Below are 21,743 nucleotides of genomic sequence, written 5' to 3' on the forward strand. Positions count from 1 at the left end.
CTGTATATCTTCTTTGGAGAAATGTCTATTTAGGTCTTCTGCCCATTTTTGGATTGGGTTGTTCATTTTTTTGATATTGAGCTGCATGAGCTGCTTGTAAATTTTGGAGATTAATCCTTTGTCAGTTGCTTCCTTTGCAAGTATTTTCTCCCATTCTGAGGGTTGTCTTTTCATCTTGTTTATGGTTTCCTTTGCTGTGCAAAAGCTTTGAAGTTTCATTAGGTCCCATTTGTTTATTTTTGTTTTTATTTCCATTTCTCTAGGAGGTGGGTCAAAAAGGATCTTGCTGTGATTTATGTCATAGAGTGTTCTTCCTATGTTTTCCTCTAAGAGTTTTATAGTGTCTGGCCTTACATTTAGGTCTTTAATCCATTTGGAGTTTATTTTTGTGTATGGTGTTAGGGAGTGTTCAAATTTCATTCTTTTACATGTAGCTGTCCAGTTTTCCCAGCACCACTTATTGAAGAGGCTGTCTTTACTCCATTGTATATTCTTGCCTCCTTTATCAAAAATAAGGTGACCATATGTGCATGGGTTTATCTCTGAGCTTTCTATCCTGTTCCATTGATCTATATTTCTGTTTTTATGCTAGTACCATACTGTCGTGATTACTGTAGCTTTGTAGTATAATCTGAAGTCAGGGAGCCTGATACCTCCAGCTCTGTTTTTCTTTCTCAAGATTGCTTTGGCTATTTGGGGTCTTTTGTGTTTCCATACAAATTGTGAAATTTTTTGTTCTAGTTCTGTGAAAAATGCCATTGGTAGTTTGATAGGGATTGCACTGACTCTGTAGATTGCTTTGGGCAGTATAGTCATTTTCACAATGTTGATTCTTCCAATCCAAGAACATGCTATATCTCTCCATCTGTTTGTATCATCTTTAATTTCTTTCATCAGTGTCTTATAGTTTTCTGCATACAGGTCTTTTGTCTCCTTAGGCAGGTTTATTCCTAGGTATTTTATTCTTTTTGTTGCAGTGGTAAATGGGAGTGTTTCCTTAATTTCTCTTTCAGATTTTTCATCATTAGTGTATAGGAATGCAAGAGATTTCTGTGCATTAATTTTGTATCCTGCTACTTTACCAAATTCATTGATTAGCTCTAGTAGTTTTCTGGTAGCATCTTTAGGATTCTCTATATAGAGTATCATGTCATCTGCAAACAGTGACAGCTTTACTTCTTCTCTTCCGATTTGGATTCCTTTTCTTTCTTTTACTTCTCTGACTGCTGTGGCTAAAAGTTCCAAAACTATGTTGAATAATAGTGATAAGAGTGAGCAACCTGGTCTTGTTCCTAATCTTAGTGGAAATGGTTTCAGATTTTCACCATTGAGAACAATGTTGGCTGTGGGTTTGTCATATATGGCCTTTATTATGTTGAGGTAAGTTCCCTCTATGCCTACTTTCTGGAGGGTTTTATCATAAATGGGTGTTGAATTCTGTCGAAAACTTTTTCTGTATCTATTGAGATGATCATATGGTTTTTATTCTTCAATTTGTTAATATGGTTTATCACATTGATTGGTTTGCGTATATTGAAGAATCCTTTCTTTCCTGGGATAAACCCCACTTGATGATGGTGTATGATATTTTTAATGTGCTGTTGGATTCTGTTTGCTAGTATTTTGTTGAGGATTTCTGCACCTATGCTCATCAGGGATATTGGCCTGTAGTTTTCTTTCTTTGTGACATCTTTGTCTGGTGTTGGAATATGGATGATGGTGGCCTTGTAGAATGATTTTGGGAGTGTTCCTCCCTCTGCTATATTTTGGAAGAGTTTGAGAAGGTTGGGTGTTAGCACTTCTCTAAATGTTTGATAGAATTCTCCTATGAAGCCATCTGGTCCTGGGCTTTTGTTTGTTGGAGGATTTTTAATCACAGTTTCAGTTTTAGTGCTTGTGATTGTTCTGTTTATATTTTCTATTTATTCCTGATTCAGTCTCAGAAAGTTGTGCTTTTCTAAGAATGTGTCCATTTCTTCCCGGTTGTCCATTTTATTGGCATAGAGTTGCTTGTAGTAATCTCTCATGATCCTTTGTATTTCTGCAGTGTCAGTTGTTACTTTCCTTTTTCATTTCTAAGTCTATTGATTTGAGTCCTCTCCCTCTTTTTCTTGATGAGTCTGGCTAATGGTTTATCAATTTTGTTTATCTTCTCAAAGAGCCAGCTTTTTGTTTTATTGATCTTTGCTATTGTTTCCTTCATTTCTTTTTCATCTATTTCTGATCTGATCTTTATGATTTCTTTCCTTCTGCGAACTTTGGGGTTTTTTTGTTCTTGTTTCTCTAATTGCTTTAGGTGTAAGGTTAGGTTGTTTATTTGAGATGTTTCTTGTTTCTTAAGGTAGGATTGTATTGCTATAAACTTAGAACTCTTAGAACTGATTTTGCTGCAGCCCTTAGGTTTTGGGTCCTGTTGTTTACATTGTCATTTGTTTCTAGGTATTTTTTGATTTCTTCTTTGATTTCTTCAGTGATCTCTTGGTTATTAAGTAGTGTATTGTCTACCCTCCATGTATTTGTATTTTTTACAGATTTTTCCCTGTAGTTGACATCTAGTCTCATAGTGTTGTGGTCAGAAAAGATACTTGATACGATGTCAATTTTCTTAAATTTACCAAGACTTGATTTGTGACCCAAGATATGATCTACCCTGGAGAATGTTCCATGACCACGTGAGAAGAAAGTGTATTCTGTTGTTTTTGGATGGAATGTCTTATAAATATCAATTAGGTACATCTTGTTTAGTGTGTCATTTAAACCTTGTGTTTCCTTATTTATTTTCATTTTGGATGATCTGTCCGTTGGTGAAAGTGGGGTGTTAAAGTCCCCTACTATGATTGTGTTACTGTCGATTTCCCCATTTATGGCTGTTAGCATTTGCCTTATGTATTGAGGTGCTCCTATGTTGAGTGCATAAATATTTACAATTGTTATATCTTCTTCTTGGATTGATCTCTTGATCATTATGTAGTGTCCTTCTTTGTGTCTTATAACAGTCTGTATTTTAAAATCTATTTTGTCTCATATGAGAATTGCTACTCCAGTTTTGTTTTCATTTCCATTTGCATGGAATATCTTTTTCCATCCCCTCACTTTCAGTCTGTATGTGTCCCTAGGTCTTAAGTAGGTCTCTTGTAGACAGCATATATATGGATCTTGTTTTTGTATCCATTCAGCCAGTTTATGTCTTTTGGTGGGCGCATTTAACCCATTTACATTTAAGGTAGTTATCAACATGTATGTTCCTATTACCATTTTCTTAATTGTTTTGGGGTTTGTTGTTGTAGGTCTTTTCCTTCCCTTCTGTTTCCTGCCTAGAGAATTTCCTTGAGCATTTCTTATAAAGCTGGTTTGGTGGTGCTGAATTCTCTTAGGTTTTGTTTGTCTGTAAAGGTTTTAATTTCTCCATCGAATCTGAATGAGATCCTTGCTGGGTAGAGTAATCTTGGTTGTAGGTTTTTCCCTTTCATCACTTTAAATATGCCCTTTCAGTCCCTTCTGGCTTGCAGAGTTTCTGCTGAAAGATCAGCTGTTAACCTTATGGGGATTCCCTTGTATGTTATTTGTTGTTTTTCCCTTGTTGCTTTTAATATTTTTCCTTTGTATTTAATTTTTTAATTAATTAATTAATTAATTAATTTTTTTTTTTTTGGCTGCAGTGGGTGTTTGTTGCTGCACACGGGCTTTCTCTAGTTGCGGCAAGCAGGGGGCGGGGGATACTCTTCATTGCGGTGTGCAGGCTTCTCATTGTGGTGGCTTCTCTTGTTGCGAAGCACAGCCTCTAGGCACACAGGCTTCAGTAGTTGTGGCACCAGGCTCAGTAATTGTGGCTCATGGGCTCTAGAGCGCAGGCTCAGTAGTTGTGGCACACAGGCTTTGTTGCTCCGCAGCATGTGGGATCTTCCTGTACCAGGGCTCGAAGCCAAGTCTCCTGCATTGGCAGGTGGATTCTTAACCACTGTGCCACCAGGGAAGTCCCTTTGTATTTAATTTTTGATAGTTTGATTAATATGTGTCTTGGCGTGTTTCTCCTTGGAAATATCTTGTATGGGTCTCTGTGTTTCCAGGACTTGATTAACTATTTCCTTTCCCATATTAGGGAAGTTTTCAACTATAATCTCTTCAAATATTTTCTCAGTCCCTTTCTTTTTCTCTTCTTCTAATGGGACCCCTATAATTTGAATGTTGGTGCATTTAATGTTGTCCCAGAGGTCTCTGAGACTGTCCTCAATTCTCTTCATCCTTTTTTCTTTATTCTGCTCTGCGGTAGTTATTTCCATTATTTTATCTTCCAGGTCACTAATCTGTTCTTCTGCCTCAGCTATTCTGCTATTGATTCCTTCTAGAGAATTTTTAATCTCATTTATTGTGTTCTTCATCATTGTTTGTTTGCTCTTTAGTTCTTCTAGGTCCTTGTTAAACGTTTCTTGTATTTTCTCCAATGTATTTCCAAGATTTTGGATCATCTATACTATCATTATTCTGAATTCTTTTTCAGGTAGACTGCCTATTTCCTCTTCATTTGTTTGGTCTGGTGGGTTTTTACCTTGCTCCTTCATCTGCTGTGTTTCTCTGTCTTCTCATTTTGCTTAACTTACTGTGTTTGGGGTCTCCTTTTCACAGCCTGCAGGTTCGTAGTTCCCGTTGTTTTTGGTGCCTGCACCCAGGGCCTAAGGTTGTTTCAGTGGGCTATGTAGGCTTCCCGGTCAAGGGGACTGGTGACTGTGTTCTGGAGGACGAGGCTGCATCTTGTCTTTCTGATGGGCAGGAGCACGTCCAGTGGTGTGTTTTGGGATGTCTGTGACCTTATTATGATTTTAGGCAGCCTGTCTGCTATTGGGTGTGGTTGTGTTCCTGTCTTGCTAGTTTTTTGGCATAGGGTTTCCAGCACTGTAGCTTGCTGGTCGTTGAGTGGAGCTGGGTCTTAGTGTTGAGATGGAGATCTCTGGGAGAGCTTTCGCCATTTAATATTACATGGAGCCGGGAGGTCGCTGGTGGACCAATGTCCTGAACTCGGCTCTCCCACCTCAGAGGCACAGGCCTGACGCCCAGCCAGAGCACCAAGACCCTGTCATCCACACTGCTGAGAAGAAAAGGGAGAAAAAAAGAAAGAAAAATAAAATAAAATAAATTTATTAAAATAAAAAATAGTTATTAAAAATTAAAAAGTAATATAAAAAAGAAAAAGAAAGAAGAGAGCAACCAAACCAAAAAATAAATCCGCCAATGATAACAAGCACTAAAAACTATAGTAAAAAGAAAAAGAAAAAAAACAGACAGAATGCTAGGACAAATGGTGAAAGCAAAGCTATACAGACAAAATCGCACAAAGAAGCATACACATACACACTCAGAAAAAGAGAAAAAGGAAAAAAAAATATATATATATCGTTGCTCCCAAAGTTCACTGACTCAATTTTGGGATGATTTGTTGTCTGTTCATGTATTCCACAGATGCAGGGTACATCAAGTTGATTGTGGAGATTTAATCCGCTGCTCCTGAGGCTGCTGGGAGAGATTTCCCTTTTTCTTCTTTGTTCGCACAGCTCCTGGGGTTCAGCTTTGGATCTGGACTCGCCTCTGCGTGTAGGTCACCTGAGATCATCTGTTCCCACTCAGACAGGATGGGGTTAAAGGAGCAGCTGATTCGGGGGCTCTGGCTCACTCAGGACGCGGGGAGGGAGGGGTACGGATGCGGGGCAAGCCTGCGGCGTCAGAGGCTGGCGTGACATTGCACCAGCCTGAGGCATGCCGTGTGTTCTCCCGGGGAAGTTGTACCTGGATCACGGGACCCTGGCAGTGGCGGGCTGCCCAGGCTCCCGGGAGGTGAGGTGTGGATAGTGACCTGTGCTCGCACACAGGCTTCTTAGTGGTGGCAGCAGCAGGCTTAGCATCTCATGCCCGTCTCTGGGGTCCGCGCTGATAGCCGTGGCTCGCGCCCGTCGCTGGAGATCGTTTCGGCGGTGTTCTGAATCCCCTCTCCTCGTGCACCCTGAAACGATGGTCTCTTGCCTCTTCGGCAGCTCCAGACTTTTCCCTGGACTCCCTCCCGGCTAGCTGTGGCGCACTAGCCCCCTTCAGGCTGTGTTCACGCCGCCAACCCCAGTCCTCTCCCTGGGATCCGACCGAAGCCCGAGCCTCAGCTCCCAACCCCCGCCCGCCCTGGCGGGTGAGCAGACAAGCCTCTCGGGCTGGTGAGCGCTGGTCGGCACGGATCCTCTGTGCGAGAATCTCTCCGCTTTGCCCACCGCACCCCTGTTGCTGCGCTCTCCTCCGCGGCTCCGAAGCTTCCCCCCTCCGCCACCCCTGTCTCTGCCAGTGAAGGGGCTTCCTAGTGTGTGGAAACCTTTCCTCCTTCACAGCTCCCTCCCCCTGGTGCAGGTCCCGTCCCTATCCTTTTGTCTCTGTTTATTCTTTTTTCTTTTGCCCTACCCAGGTACGTGGGGACTTTCTTGCCTTTTGGGAGGTCTGAGGTCTTCTGCCAGTGTTCAGTAGGTGTTCTGTAGGAGTTGTTCCACATGTAGATGTATTTCTGATGTATTTGTGGGGAGGAAGGCGATCTCCACGTCTCACTCCTAAGCCATCTTGAAGGTCTCCTCCAAGGCATACATTTGAAGTGGTCTGTTTACCTGGCTGTGTCTCTTACTCAGCTCCATCTGAAGGGTCTGTTTCGTTCACTTTTCTATCCTTAGCACCTAAGCCTGAGACATGGCAGGTACTTAGTAAATGCTATATAAATGAAGAAGAGCAAGAATAGGATGGAGGTGGAAGCATATTTACTGGCAGCCCTTGTGCTGCCTGGGAAAAGTAATCTTCAGTTACCTTTGCATTCCCACTCTGCTCCAGGCACGGTTCAAAGCAACTCCATGCCTTGAATTTCCCAACTACGTTAAGTAGATGAGGATTTTGATGCTTAGATAAATAAGGTAACTTGCCAAAAGTCAGACATCTATTAATCTGAGGCTTTCTCCTGTTTGGTAGTGTGAGTGTTCACTATGTCGAACAAGATAGATTATTAACCATATTTTGCGTAAAAGTACCACCAACATGATTATGATAGACTTAATAAACAAATATATTCTTTAAATTAGAAAATGTCATTTTATTTTCAATAGCCATATGTCCTTGTTATGAGGCAACTGTTAAGAGTATTTTCCAGAACCTTTGCCAATATTGTATAAATTAAGTAAAATTTCAATGAAACTACCCTCCTTCAAAGTAGTTTCAAATCCTTCTCAAGGACAGATGGTGTTTTCATCATAAACAATAATATGGAGGATACCAAAGGCAGTTGAGGTGAGGCAAAGCACCAAGCACCATTCAGCCAGGCTATTGCTTTAGGATGCATAAAGAAATTTGTTCAGAATTGGGAAATTTTACAGGATTCAAAAAACCCCACAACATATTTAGCCATCCAAAATGTATTTCACAAGCTTCTCAGTGCATTCTATTTTTCTACAAGAGATTAGTCAATATTTTGGTAATCAGGTTTTGAGAAGGCAGTTTGACACTCTGCTTTTCACAGAGAATGGGATTGGTGTATATTTTCATGAAGTGGTTTTAAATGGCAATACTTTCAACTTTACCCTGAAGGAACTACAAGCTGGTTGATTAACTTTGTGTGAAAATAAATCCATAGCAATAAGCACTGGAAAGAATTATATAAAGACTTAAGCCTGTGAACGTGTTAGAGTGGTGGGATATTTTCCCCCTCATTTGACAGGTGCTGTGTGTGTGCCATAGATAAAAGTCAGGGACAAGTACAAGGTCTGAGTAACAGCTTCTGCCTGGGCAGCCTCCAGTATCTAGCTCGCATCCACCTGAACTCTTTTTTTTTTCTAAAGTTTCTTTATTTTTTTATTATTATTTTTTAGCATCTTTATTGGAGTATAATTGCTTTACAATGGTGTATTAGTTTCTGCTTTATAACAAAGTGAATCAGTTATACATATACATATATCCCCCGATCTCTTCCCTCTTGCATCTCCTTCCCTCCCACCCTCCCTATCCCACCCCTCTAGGTGGTCACAAAGCACCGAGCTGATCTCCCTGTGCTATGCAGCTGCTTCCCACTAGCTAGCTATTTTACGTTTGGTAGTGTATATATGTCCATGCCATTCTCTCACTTTGTCCCAGCTTACCCTTGCCCCTCCCCATGTCCTCAAGTCCATTCTCTAGTAGGTCTGTGTCTTTATTCCCATCTTGCCCCTAAGTTCTTCATGACCATTTTTTGTTTTTTTTTAGATTCCATATATATGTGTTAGCATACGGTATTTGTTTTTCTCTTCTGACTTACTTCACTCTGTACAACAGAGTCATGTACCAAAACGTTCATTGCAGCCCTATGTACAATAGCCAGGACATGGAAGCACCTGAACTCTTAAAAAGCAGTCCTGTGGACCGAAAGTAGGTGGCTCCACGCTGTGACCACTCCCCTCAGGCTATGATGTCTATTTTGGCTCAAGACTCTGTGACACCAATTAACAAGATTCATTCTGTCCCAAAGTACAAAGCAAACTTTGCTCATTTGATTAGCCCAAACTCTGTAAAAGCCCTATGCTCAGTAAATCATAGTTGTGTCGGGTACTTAAGAGCTTTCAGCAGAGCCCAGGAATAGAAGCAGGGCTGCTGCGGGTTGAGTTCTCCCCCACTCCTTCCTGTGGGCGTCACACTGCTGAGGAAAAAATAGGGGAACAGCTGGAGGGAGGCAGGGCCCTTGGCAGCAGAGCATGGTGTCAGAACCCGATCTGGTGAAGCAGAGTGCCGTCGGTAGTTACATCAAGAGTGCCAGGTCCTTTCGAGCTGCCAGAAGAGGACGACTGTGGGTGGGTGGTTAGAACAAAGAGGCAGAGGAAAGAACACAAGCCAGTTTCCAAGGAGGGGTGGGAACTAAGCAATGGAGAAGATGCCCTCAGAGATGTGGCATGTTAGTGGCTATTTTATGTGTGTCTGTGGGGAGGTGAGGGGTCACAATCTGTGTTAAGTGAGTTACATATATAAGGTAAGGTTGTTGTGTGTGAGGACCTGATACTCAGTGATGAACTTCCAATGAAGCCAAGATGGGTTTTGTTCATGGACTCACTCTGACTCCACACAAGAAGTTTAAAGACATGTACAGGGCTCCTAGCATGTCTATGACAGCGCAGTCTTGGCACAAGAAGTAACCCATTAGAACTGCAAGGCTCTTTTGTGATTTCTGGCCCAGAAGAGGGTTTCTTGCGTTACAAGGAGACACAATGTTAGAACCCCAGGAATCCACCAGGCTTGCCAAAGCAGACTAAAGAGTCCAATTTACCAGATATAACCCCTTGAAAATAACATGTCTAAATATGAGTGAGTGGCCTCCTGGTAGGAGGAATGAAATATTAGTATTTGGTCTATTGATTTCTTATCTGTGGTGCACTTAATACAGATCTTGACCTTCCACGTAGAACTGCCTCCTGTCTCTGCAGACATCTTCCCCATGGCTCATTTCCCACCACTCCTTGGTGCATGTTTGATCCTTCTGCCTTTTTGTTCATCCCACCCACCTGCAGACCTTCCTTCTTGGCAGCCTAATAACAAGCAATGGGTCCAAAAGAAATCAACTAGAAAACCTTGAAATAAATGTTGATCACCATTTTATCTTACTAATCCCACCTCAGTCTGCTTGTTTATATCACTTTGATACATACAATATTAAATTATAAAGCTCTTTTCCATATTCTGCCCTGTGATTGTTTTCTACTTTTTTTAATCTCTGAATTTAGTCTCTTCTTATGCAGAAAATAAAAATTCCTTAAAGGTGGTGGTGAATGTTTTATGATTTGGTATCCTATCTAATGCATAAGGGTTGAAGTGTGGATGATACAGATATATAGTGTTAATACCAAGTGTTTTTATTTCTTTACTTAGTACCTGAGACAGTACATGTGCAATTAGACCTTTAAAATCCTTTTGTTGATTTATTAGTTGCCTCTTAGGTGTTTTTGATTGTGAATCTCTCTTGGACAAGCTGTTTGACCTCTCTCAACATAGTTTTATTAACATGCTTTCCAGACCTAGATTTTTTTTTTAACATCTTTATTGGAGTATAATTGCTTTACGATGGTGTGTTAGTTTCTGCTGTATAACAAAGTGAATCAGCTATACATATACATACATCCCCATATCTCCCTCCCACCCTCCCTATCCCACCCCTGTAGGTGGTCACAAAGCACCGAGCTGATCTCCCTGTGCTATGCGGCTGCTTCCCACTAGCTATCTATTTTACATTTGGTAGTGTATATATGTCCATGCCACTCTCTCACTTCGTCCCAGCTTACCAGACCTAGATTTTTATGATATAGTAAAGCCAACCCACTCTAAATCACTACTTTATTATGTTTTTTTCCTAAAATTTTCTGGAATATAACAACAAAATATATTTGAGTGAAGAGTATTGACATTATTAAATTTGAAAATAATTCCAAATGACTCTCTGGACTTAAGAGTGTGTTCACCTTTGAAAACAATTCAGGAAACTCTACTTGTCTCTTCACGTTGTTGGAATTAAATTTGTGCACTTTGCAGAAAGTACTTTGTTCTAAATTGAAGAATGTAGTTGGGATCAAATTAGATAATGTATGCAGAAGTGCCCTGTTAATTGGCTTATCGGTATATATCATTAGTATGGTTAATGATGATGGTAGTCATGGAACAGCCAAGAATACACTGAGGTACATTTAGAACTGGAGCCTCACTAGGTGTGGCTGTCACCCATGAGTTAACTAGACGACTGCAGGCTGCCAGTCTAGTGTTTCTCAAACTTTAATGTGCATAGGAATCACCTGGTGATATTGTTAAACTGCTGCTTCTGATTCAAAAGCCTGGAGTCAGGCCTGGGTGTCTTAATTTCTAAAAAGCTCCCAGGTGATGCCAACACTGCTGATCCACAGAAAACACTTCAAGCAGCAAGGTTCTAAGCCTTAATAAAAGTTGCTGATTAGAAAAGAAAAGAATATTTGGCAGGATAAAGCCAAGGACTGTGTTCTCTGGAGTGCAGACCACCTGTAATCCACTATCACAGCAAATTTATGAAAGCAGAGACAGAGAAAGGATCTTATCTTTGTATCCTATTTTGCCTTTGTTTTAAATTATTAATATCTTATTTTCAATTCAGTTGATCTCAAGAAACATTTACTGAGCAACTCTTAGGATAGTTGGGCTCAAATTACAGAACCTTTGTACCTGGCACCCCTAAACACACATGCACACACGCACACCCCTTGAAGCCACAGTGATTTGAACCCATTGCCAGCCATTCAAAACACTAATAAACAAGCTCCTCTCTGTCAGAAATTTCATATTGTCTCTTTTTCTCCAACTTCCATTTCTGTTCCACTTCTCCCATAGATTTTTATCCTAATGTAATAGGCTTTTATGTTGAACATCTTTATTGGCATTCTTGTCATGCTTCTTCACCTCAAATATATATCCTATGAACATATGTGTAAAATAATTTCTTTTGGGTTGACTTATTATAAATACCAGTAATATGCATTTGATTAGAACATCATAAATTATGAATTCTGATAAACAATTATTATATGACTACTGGTTGGCACTAATACCCCCAAACAATACACAGAGAGGGCATAAGGCAAGGCTTAATGGAAAGTCTTACATCTAAGAGTCAGCAGAGGAGCACACAGGATTTCCCAAGTTCTCCTCCCGCCATGAGAGGTGGTTAGGCCTAGGAGCTCACTTATGTAAACCTAGCGCATTGAGAAGAGACAGGAAGCATTTGTTTAACTATGTAACAACAGTGGCTTCCTAGAGGTGGGATGACTTTCTTAGAAAAGAGTAGTAGTTGGAGCTTAGTGAGCTCTGATATCAGCAAGAAGCTGCCTCACCATATTTTTGAGCTGGCCCGTTGCTAGGCTGCCTGATGTGGAAGAGAGACAGAGCCGCTGAAGCCTTTCAGCAGACAAGGGGATGTTTCTTGTCACGTAAAAAGTAAAATTTATTGGAAATGTATCTCTTAATGAGATGGATGGGGGAGGATATGTTATGGTGCCTTGATTAAAGGAATTGTTTAAAGGATTATTCATTTGGCAAAGTACAGTATTAAGAGTAAGACTAGGTAAGAGATATGATTTTCTTGCTAAAATGGGAGGAAATTTGGAAAGAAGAGTATGAGAAGAGACCCTTGACATACTGATAAGTGAAAGAAGCCCATCTGAAAAGGCTACATGCTGTATGATTCCAACTATATGACATTCTGGAGAAGGCAAAACTGTGGAGACAGTAAAAAGATCAGTGGTTGCCAGGGAATAAGTGGGAGAGAGAGGAATAGACAGGCAGAGCACAGAGGATTTTTAGGGCAGTGAAACTATTCTGTATGATATTATAATGGTGGATACATGTCATTATACTTTGGTCAAAATCCATAGAATGTATACCACCAAGAGTGAACTCTAATGTAAACTATGGACTTTGGGTGATAATATGTCACTGCAGATTCATCAGTTGTAACAAAGGTAGCACTCTGGGACTTCCCTGGTGGCGCAGTGGAGAAGACTCCGCGCTCCCAATGCAGGGGGCCCGGGTTCGATCCCTGGTCAGGGAACTAGATCCCACATGTCGCAACTAAGAGTTCACATGCCACAACTAAGGAGCCTGCCTGCCGCAGCTAAGACCCGGCACAACCAAATAAATATAAAACCAAACAAACAAAAAACAAAAGTAGCACTCTTGTGGAGGATGTTGATAGTGGGGCAGGCTGCACGTGTGTAAAGGTAGAGGGTGTATGGAACAGTACTTTCTCCTCAGTTTTTCTGTGTATCGGAACTGCCCTAAAAAATAGTCTATTTTTAAAAAATAGAGGGAGAGAAAGAGAGAGACCCTTGGTGACTGGCATCTTCGTAGGCAAATGATTTTAGGAAAAAGTACGTGGAAGTTGAAGATCTGTACATAAGCATAAAACTAACCATGCTCATGTGCCCTTTAGAAAGTCTTCACGTACCCTCAGGCATAATTGAAACCTAGTTTGAAGATTTGGTCTAAGGTTGTAGGAGAGTGAATAGATACAGAAATGTAGTAGGAAAAATGGGTTATTCATTGAACAAATGGTTTGGGGAAAACAGGGTAGTCATATGGAAAAAAATAAGCGTAGAATCACACCTCACCAAAAATTAAATTCTAGATGTATCAAAAATTTAAACATTAGAAAAAAACTATACCTAGAAAAATGGTACAGATGAACCTGTTTGCAGGGCAGAAATAGAGACACAGATGTAGAGAACAAACGTATGGACACCAAGGGGGGAAAGTGGCGGGGGGCTGGTGGTGGTGGGATGAATTGGGAGATTGGGATTGACATATATACACTAATATGTATAAAATGGATAACTAATAAGAACCTGCTAAATAAAAAAATAAATAAAATAAAATTCAAAAAAGTAAAAAAATAAAAGGCACTGTACAAAAAAAAAGAAAAAAACTACAAATGTAATAGCAGAAACATGATCTGGAGAGTGGTAGGTGTGATTAGTGAGGTAGGCAATGAATTCTACAGCTGGTTTATGTTATCACAGATTGGCACTATCACTGCGGTGTTAACATCCTGACTTGTGAAATAATAATGAGAATGAGAGTTAACTTTTATTGGGCACTTACCATGTTCAGGCAATGTTCTAAGCTCTTTATACGTATTAATACATTTAATTTTCACCACAACCCAACGTTGAGGATATCGTTTTATACCTCCATTTTACAGATGAGTCAATTAAGTCATAGAGTTGAGGTCACATGCTGGTCAGGGAAGTGAAGACTTCTTAATTCAAGCAGCCTGGCTCTAGAACCCAGGGACTTAATCACCATACTCTACAATGAAGCAACGCTCAATTCTATGTGCTTTTAAAACATGCTAGATATACAGATTAGTATTACATTTTGACAAAGTTGTATCTACAGCAATAAGTTTAAACAGCTTGTGCATGTACTTTCCTTTAGAAAAGCTTTGGAAAAAGAGTGTTTCTCATTCAATAGTTCACCTACAAAACACAGGATTATTTTATCCCTTATATATTCTAGTAACTGGAGAGTGAAATTTTGACATCTTTGCAAGACTTATTTCACAATTTAATTTCATGGTATTTAGAAAAAAATCACAGTGTGTTGACTAGTTTTAGAAACACACTGCCATCATGCATGAAATGTTTTACAAACATGATCATCAATAGTTTGATGGGCAAACAATTGTCCTTTAAATTAATACGCTGCTTGTGCTGACATTGAGAGCAAATGTTGTCCCATTATTTCTGTGGCAGAGTAAACCTCACTAGAAAAGCAGGAATACCAACTAGCACACCAAATATACTAGCTTTATAATACTGTCATAAAATGATTATGGTGATGTTAAAGACAATATAAAATAATGGACTGGCAACTGCTTGATAACAAAAACACTCAGTACTCTTTAGTACTAAATAATCTTTAAGATGAGCTCAATTTTTGTTCAAAATTAGATAAAAACTAATAAAGCCTTTTTCTTAGGGTGCTAGGGATTTAGAAAGCTTCTTTGGAGGCCTGTACAATGGAGTTTTACTCACTCTAATCTAAAAGAGAATAAAAAACAGTGCCTGCAATTGCACTAGCATGAAGTCGTGTCCCAGCCTACCTGGGAGGTCTTCTTAACACAGTAGTCTTTCCCTCACATTCTTTCTTATTTGTAAATGATTTGGGCTTGATCAGAGAGGTTGAAGAGTTACGTGTACCATTTTTCTAGATTCCATATATATATGCGTTAATATACGATATTTGTTTTTCTTTTTCTGACTTACTTCACTCTGTATAACAGACTCTAGGGTCACCCACATCACTACAAGTGACCCAATTTCGTTCCTTTTTATGGCTGAGAAAAGTGGTACTGATGAATCTATTTGTAGGGCAGGAAGAGAGACGCAGATGTAGAGAACAGTCTTGTGGACATGGGGCAGGGGAAGGGGAGGATGGGACGAATTGAGAGAGTAGCATGGACATATATACATTACCATGTGTAGAATAGATAACTAGTGAGAAGCTGCTGTATAGCACAGGGAGCTTAGCTTGGTGTTCTGTGATGACCTAGAGGGGTGGGATGGGGGCGGGTGGGAGGGAGACTCAAGAGGGAGGGGATATGGGGATATATGTATACATATAGCTGATTCACTTTGTTCTACAGCAGAAACTAACACAACATTGTAAAGCAATTATAACTCCAATAAAAAAAAAAATTAAAGAGAGAAGATCCAGGAATGGACAATTGCTAATAATCAAATTGCTAGTGATAAAAATTAAACAAATACGATGAATCTTAATTTTGGGCTTTTTTGCATTTTCAATTGAAAATGTAAAAAAACTCTTAATAATATTCTGATGTAAAGAAAATGTGAACAAATACTTAATAAATCTAAATAACCTAAAAAAAAAGAGTTATGTGTAATACTCAGGGGGAAATATCTTCATGGCAACTGATAGGAGAATTCCTGTGGGCAGAAATTTCATTTAAAAGAGAATCTGATGAACCTACAGGTAGAAGCTAGCTCAGGTTGGCGCTCAGGTTTCCTGCCTAACAACGAAAGCAAAGGAGGGAAAATGATGACTTTGGGGAAGAAAGGGTTAAAGGAATGCACAGCTGAAGTTGCCCAAACAGCCAACCAGGCCTTTGGGAGCAACACAAATGTCCAGTACATATTTGTTAGCTCTGTGGTCTAAATTCTTCCTTCAGTGAGTTCGATGTTGTTCAGTGATGCTCTGTAGCGTGACTTTCTCTTTTGAAGGAATCCATGTTATACTGAGTCCTGCTTCATGATTTGCACATAGTGAAGAAGTGGTTGCTTTTGGGAGCCACTGATATGTTGGTTACATGTGAAAAACCCTGCTTCCTTAAAGTGAAGAAGAAAAATGTCCTGCGGGTGGTGAGCAGTGGTTCACTAACCCCTTCTGTTAATGTGTCAGAGGCCCCTTCCCAGAGGAAACTGCTTTCCTGAAAGAAGGCGCTTTGGGTTCCAAGCCTACCCCATCATCGTGGCAGCTGGGAGCAATTCACCCAGATAATCTCACTCTTCTACCACTCCCTGGTTTTGGCAGTAAAAGTGATAAGTCATTTGAATTTTGCAGCCAGAAGGGACATGGAGATAATTATGTTCAATCCCCTAATTTAGGAAGCAGAAGCATAGAGAAGTGAAAGACATGCCCAATGTTACATGGCTATGCTAGCATGGGATGGTTAGAACCCAGGCCTTCTGTTTCCCACCAGTGTTCTTTCCACAACAACAGAAAAGCTGAAGAAATGTGGAAAAGGAGGAGGAAAAATCATACTGGCAAGTATGACTAAGGCATCAGCCAAACGATGAAACCAATAAATGGCTGTTTTCTTCTTGCAACAGACTTTATTTTTCATCCAACAAAATACACAAGATAGATGAAAATACAAAGAACCAAAAAATATGTTGGTAGCAGGTGCTGAGTTTTGTGTAATGAGTTGTGTATTCGTCTCTCCTCATAGGTGAGAAACAGCTCAACCACCAGCTGGGGTGGGTGGAGAAGTAAAATTCTTGGTGGTGTCTAGTGACAATCAGAGCCCACCAGCTCAGCCATACACCACATGAAGAGATCATGATTAGGAAGGGCACACAGAAGAGCCAGGTGTGCAACAGCTGACGGGAATATGCGTTTTCATCAGATGTCACAAATCTTCGTTTTCATTATCGGGTAACTGCGTCACTTAGCTCAACCAACGGTATCTGCAGCAGAGCAAAAGAAAACCTCATGACGGTATTAATATTCTAGTACCACCAGATTCACACACACCCTGAACATTCTCTTTTTACAGTGTTTCACAGGTCATAGAGAATGATAGGACGATCTCTATATTGCTGAAGTTATAATCCATAACTTCTGAATTCTTGAGAAGGTGCTTTAAATGTTGCTGTCTCCAGGATGCCAATCATCTTGGTGTTTAGGTACTCAGATCCCTTAAGTTAAAAGAAAGCACGTATGAGTGAAGCGATACAGAGGCTTTGCCTGTCCCAAGCCAGCAGCCTCCAGTCTAAAGTAACGATTTCCATGGGGAGGGTTAGAAGATTCCTTGGATTGATTCACAGCTGGTGCAAAAGCCAGAGGGAGGCTTGGTTAAGCAGTCATTTGTTGGCTGGTTTATGGTGATGGTTACAAAAGGAATATCCAGGTATATTTCCTGGTGGGGGCATTAGTCTCTCACCAAGAGTTTCTGTTGTAGATTCCAACCCGTATTTATGACAACGGGCCTGCTAATATGACATATCACAGAGGCAATAATACCAGGCCTATACCTTAACCACTGTGGAATTGGCCTCTCTAAATATAGAAAACCCTGAGGAGAAAGATTTTTCACATATACTAAATGGCAGTGTGACTTGTTGCATTAAAAATATTTAAACTCCTCAGGAAATATTGGGTTGGCTAAAAAGTTCTTCAGGAGGCATATGTATATGCCTTCCTATAACCTATAGTCAAAGTAGATTATTTAAATGTTTTAGATAATATGATATAGCTCTTTTTTTTTACTCAAAATAAAATATATTTATAAGAGTGGTATATACATACAATGGCATATGTATTAGTCAAGGATCTCCAGAGAAACAGAACAAATAGGACTTTGAGCTAGATATAGATAGATACAATTTTTTTGATAGATGTGATAATTTGTTATAATGAATTGGCTCATGTAATTATAGTGGCTGAGAAGTTCCAATGTCCACAGTCAGTGAGCTGGAAACCCAGAAGAGCTGAAGGTGTAGTTCCAGTTTGAAAAGCAGCAGCTCAGGGACAAAGGAGACCCAGTTTCAGTTCAAGGCTGAAGGCAGGGAAAAAAACTGGTGTCCCAGCTTGAAGGCATTCCGGCCTCTTACTTGTGGGAGGGTCAGCCTTTTTTCAGTCTTCCAACTGATTGGATTGGTCCCACCCACACGAGGGAGGGCCATCTGCTTTTCTCAGTGTACTGATTCAAATGTGAATCTCATCGGAAACATCTTCACAGATACACCCAGAATAATGTCTGACCAAACGTCTGGACACCCTGTGGCCTGGTAAAGGTAATACATGAAATTAACCATTACAGAATACTATTCAGGTTTACAAAGAAAGGAAATTCTGACACATGTTGTAGTAGGGATGAACCTTGAGGAAATTATGTAAGTGAAATAAGCCAGTCACAAAAGGACAAATACTGTATGATTCCACTTATATAAGTTACCTAGAGGAGTCAATTTCAGAGAGTCAGAAAGTAGAATGGTGGTTGCCAGGAGCTGTGGGGAAAGGGAAATGGGGAGTCACTTTTTAATGGGTACAGAGTTTTAATTTTGCAAAATGAAACAGTTCTAGAGATTGATGGTGGAGATGGTTGCACAACATTATGAATGTATTTAATATCACTGACTGTACACTTAAATGGTTAAGATGGTAACTCTTATCTTTCACCACAATTAAAAATAAAAAGAGAAGGATTCTGGGAAGGTGGTGGATTAGAAAGCAGTAGGAATCTGTCTCCCCACCTAGACAACAGTTGTACTAGCAGAATCTGTCTGATACAATATTTTGGAATTTTGGAGTCTATTGAAGGTTTGCAATTTCCAGGAGAAGTCTTGGATGTAAATTATGGCAACAGTGATCATGTGCTCTATGTAATTCTACTTTCCCTTTTGCTCCTCTAGCCCATGGGGCTATAATCTTGTGCTACTTTACCTTCTCCTTTTCCTCCTCCTACCCATTCAATAGCCTTGTAACCAATTCCCGGTATTAAATTTCCCTATTTTAAATACCTACAGTGGTTCTGTTTTCTTTTTTGGACACTGACTAATAATCCACTTCTTCAATTAGATTATGTCAATTTAGGTCATATGCACCCTCCTGTACAAAAAAAAAATTGTCATATTCTGTAAATGACTTTTAGATCAACAGGGACCCACTTCCCCAAAAGAGTTTCCCCTTAAGTTGAATGGGTTACATGGGAAAGAGGAAGATACCTGACTAGAATCAGGATTCTATTGACAAGGAAGAAGGAGGGATGAGGTGCTTGGTAGGCAACCAGTGGTGTCCAAGGTCCCCCATCTAGCAAGAAATGAAGCCAAGATATGTGTCCAAGTCCATTGGACTCGAAATACAGCACTGTACGGTATAGTATAGGGTCAAGTATACTGAACTGGGACCCAAGTCTGTTCATTGCCAGTCTGAACTACAGTGTCTGCGTGTGCGTGGAGGACAGCTTGGATCCCTAGATCTGGGAATGCAGGCCCTAGTTGTGTCATTAGAGCTCACAAGTTGTCATTTCACTAAGGGAGCATGCGTGACAGAAAATTCTACTTTTTTCTAATTCCTTTTTCTCTTGGGGCAGTCCAGTTTCAGCCTCGTGTGTGTGTCCGTGCTTCTGCAAGCCCACAGCTCTGATCATTATCAGCTGACACAGAAGCTTTGCAGACCTTCCTTTAGTGGTGACAGTTTCACCACTGTCATTATTAAAGTTGTGCTGAACAAAGGAGGTATTGATCTCTATTATGCTCAGACTTTTTATTTTGCTACGTAGCATAATATTGATCAAGTCTAGGGTCAGCCACAGTCACATCGACTTTCTCCAATGTTCCTGCCAACTTACTGGAAAGAGTCTAAGTTAAAGAAGTAGTGTTTGGCCATTACCACATCTGTCACTTAACAATTTTCTTCTTTAATATTGGACAGACTTGGGTATCTTCTGTTGTGTTTTAAGACATTTGAAGCTAAGGAAAGCGTCTAGAATTATGGTGGTGGTTGTGTTGTCTCCATAGAATTGTTCTTAGTGGCGAATTCTGGATTTCAAAGGCTACCCACATAGGATGATCTCCCACATACCCCTCAAATAGATCTCTTCCTTAGAGTTCCATCCTTCCCTTCCATCCTTCCTTCCTTCCCTCCTTCTGACTCACTGGTATTTCTAAATGTTTCATCAGATTTAAGCAGCTTTTCACATGCATTTTGCTTATTTCCTGAAGCATATCTCATTTTCTAAGCATTGCATAACTGCCCAAGTTAGGGGGCTTTTGGGGATGGGATGGGGAAAGAGGGGAGGGTGTGGAGAGCAAACCCTATTGTTGGAATGTTACAATAACTGTTGATTAACTTTAGATGACTCCCTGAGGTAGAACAACTCACTTTTCTCTCCTACAGTAGTGAACATTCTCATAGATTTTCTAATTCTGATCTTGAGGGTTTTAGGGGTGATAAATAAATCAGAGGCAATTCCAAGGAAGCCCAGTTTGTATCTCCTAGAAATGAACGTGGTGTTATATCTGTACTTGAAGCAGGAGCAAGGGAGAAGAGGTGTCAAAGGAACATGGGTATTTTGGAGCCATTAAGGGTTGCCAGCATCACTAGGACTGATTCAAGCCCTGACTAGCTACAGCATAGCTTCTTAGGGCCGGGAAACTTCCATAGAGTATGGACCTCATCCCCAGCACATGCATGGGTACTTTAAGAGACATCCCATCTAAGCAGAAACCTGTAACCCAATTTGTATGGTCCACAGTATCTGGAAAGGTATACAGTTACTTAAGGACCCAGTGTTACTAATCATGGTCAATAACACATTTTGAGGCCAGAGCATGGTACAAAATCTTTTTCTCATTTCTTTTGGATTCATTTCAGGCCAAACCGAATCAGCCTCAGGAAGGTACCTGGAAATCTCTTTTCTCTCTAGTCTCCTACTCTTATCCCTGCGCTTGTGTTGGGGAAGCTGCTTCCAACTAGCAGGTACCCCCAACAGGTAGGTTCCATCCTGGGATCTTGGCAGATTTTTACAGTCCTTCCTGAGTGTCTTCTTGGGGCTCTGGGCTCTTTAGAGAAGCACACTCACAGGACAACCTCTTCTACTGCTACTGTTAATCACTTCCCATAGATACCTTTGATGCTTGTTATGATAAAAGACCCCCCCTCCCTTTTAGAGGTGAGGGTGGGAGGACAAAGCAGGCAAAGGGAAGGAGAGCCCTATCCTGCTACACACCATGGATGTCCACAGGCTGGGGCAAGGAGCAGGTGTTCTGAAACTCGTGAGAAGGGGACTGAGGAGTGGGAAGTCTGCCTCTGAGTGGTGGATGAGGCTTTCTGTGTTAAGTGAAAGTACAAGCGGGGTCCACTCTATGGGCAGTGGTATAGGACTGCAGTGACACAGCCTCCCTCCACCTTACCAATGTGTGCACCACGGCTTTCTTTTTAGATAATGGAACCGTAACACTCTTATCTACAGCGAGTGTCCTTTCTGGCTTTTAAAATTCTTGGATTTTCTTCACATGGATTTCCATGTAGTATGCATATTTAGGCTGAGAAAGGTGGTGTCTTATTCCTATGGAGTCATTTGTGATAATATAAACTGAAATTCAGACCATCTTATGAGATATATAAAAATGACCAGAGGCAAAAAGCATTGGGAGCATCTAATAAATGTAATAAGTTATTTTTGTGGCAGCAATATTATTTTAAATACAAACTCTATTTAGAGTGAATATGAAGGTTTATTAGTTAATATTTATAAATCCATTTAAGCTGCTCAGATAAATGGATAATCTAAATAGTTATGGTTAGGCAGGCTGAAATGGGTTTGAGTTTGGTGACATAAAATCCTCATTTCTTGGCCTCTTTCCCCAGCATTCTGCAGGGATACACTGGCTCATTTGAAGCTTTAACCTTCAAGGTTTCAAAGGAAGGAGCCGAGATGCACGTAAGTAGAAGGTATG

At 40.4% G+C, this 21,743-nt stretch overlaps 1 protein-coding gene across 15 annotated transcripts in view; it reads left to right on the forward strand.

Moving 5' to 3' along the window:
• LOC137223441 (uncharacterized) overlaps positions 1 to 21,743 on the forward strand; it is a 50,246-nt gene that overhangs the window by 19,251 nt on the left and 9,252 nt on the right. For 11 of the 15 annotated variants that reach the window (XR_010942874.1, XR_010942872.1, XR_010942875.1 and 8 more), the window contains exons 1-2: positions 15,141 to 20,776; positions 21,655 to 21,738. Coding sequence is in view for 10 of the 15 variants with exons in the window: in XM_067735158.1 (XP_067591259.1) it covers positions 20,616 to 20,776; positions 21,655 to 21,738 (245 nt within the window). In the remaining 5 variants the exon portion in view is untranslated. Of the gene's footprint in view, positions 1 to 15,140; positions 20,777 to 21,654; positions 21,739 to 21,743 lie in introns of those variants that run through there. The other 4 variants (XM_067735167.1, XM_067735168.1, XM_067735159.1 and 1 more) reach the window with 3 other exon arrangements.

This window comes from Pseudorca crassidens, chromosome 4 (genome assembly GCF_039906515.1).
Source record: "Pseudorca crassidens isolate mPseCra1 chromosome 4, mPseCra1.hap1, whole genome shotgun sequence".
NCBI lineage: Eukaryota > Metazoa > Chordata > Mammalia > Artiodactyla > Delphinidae > Pseudorca > Pseudorca crassidens.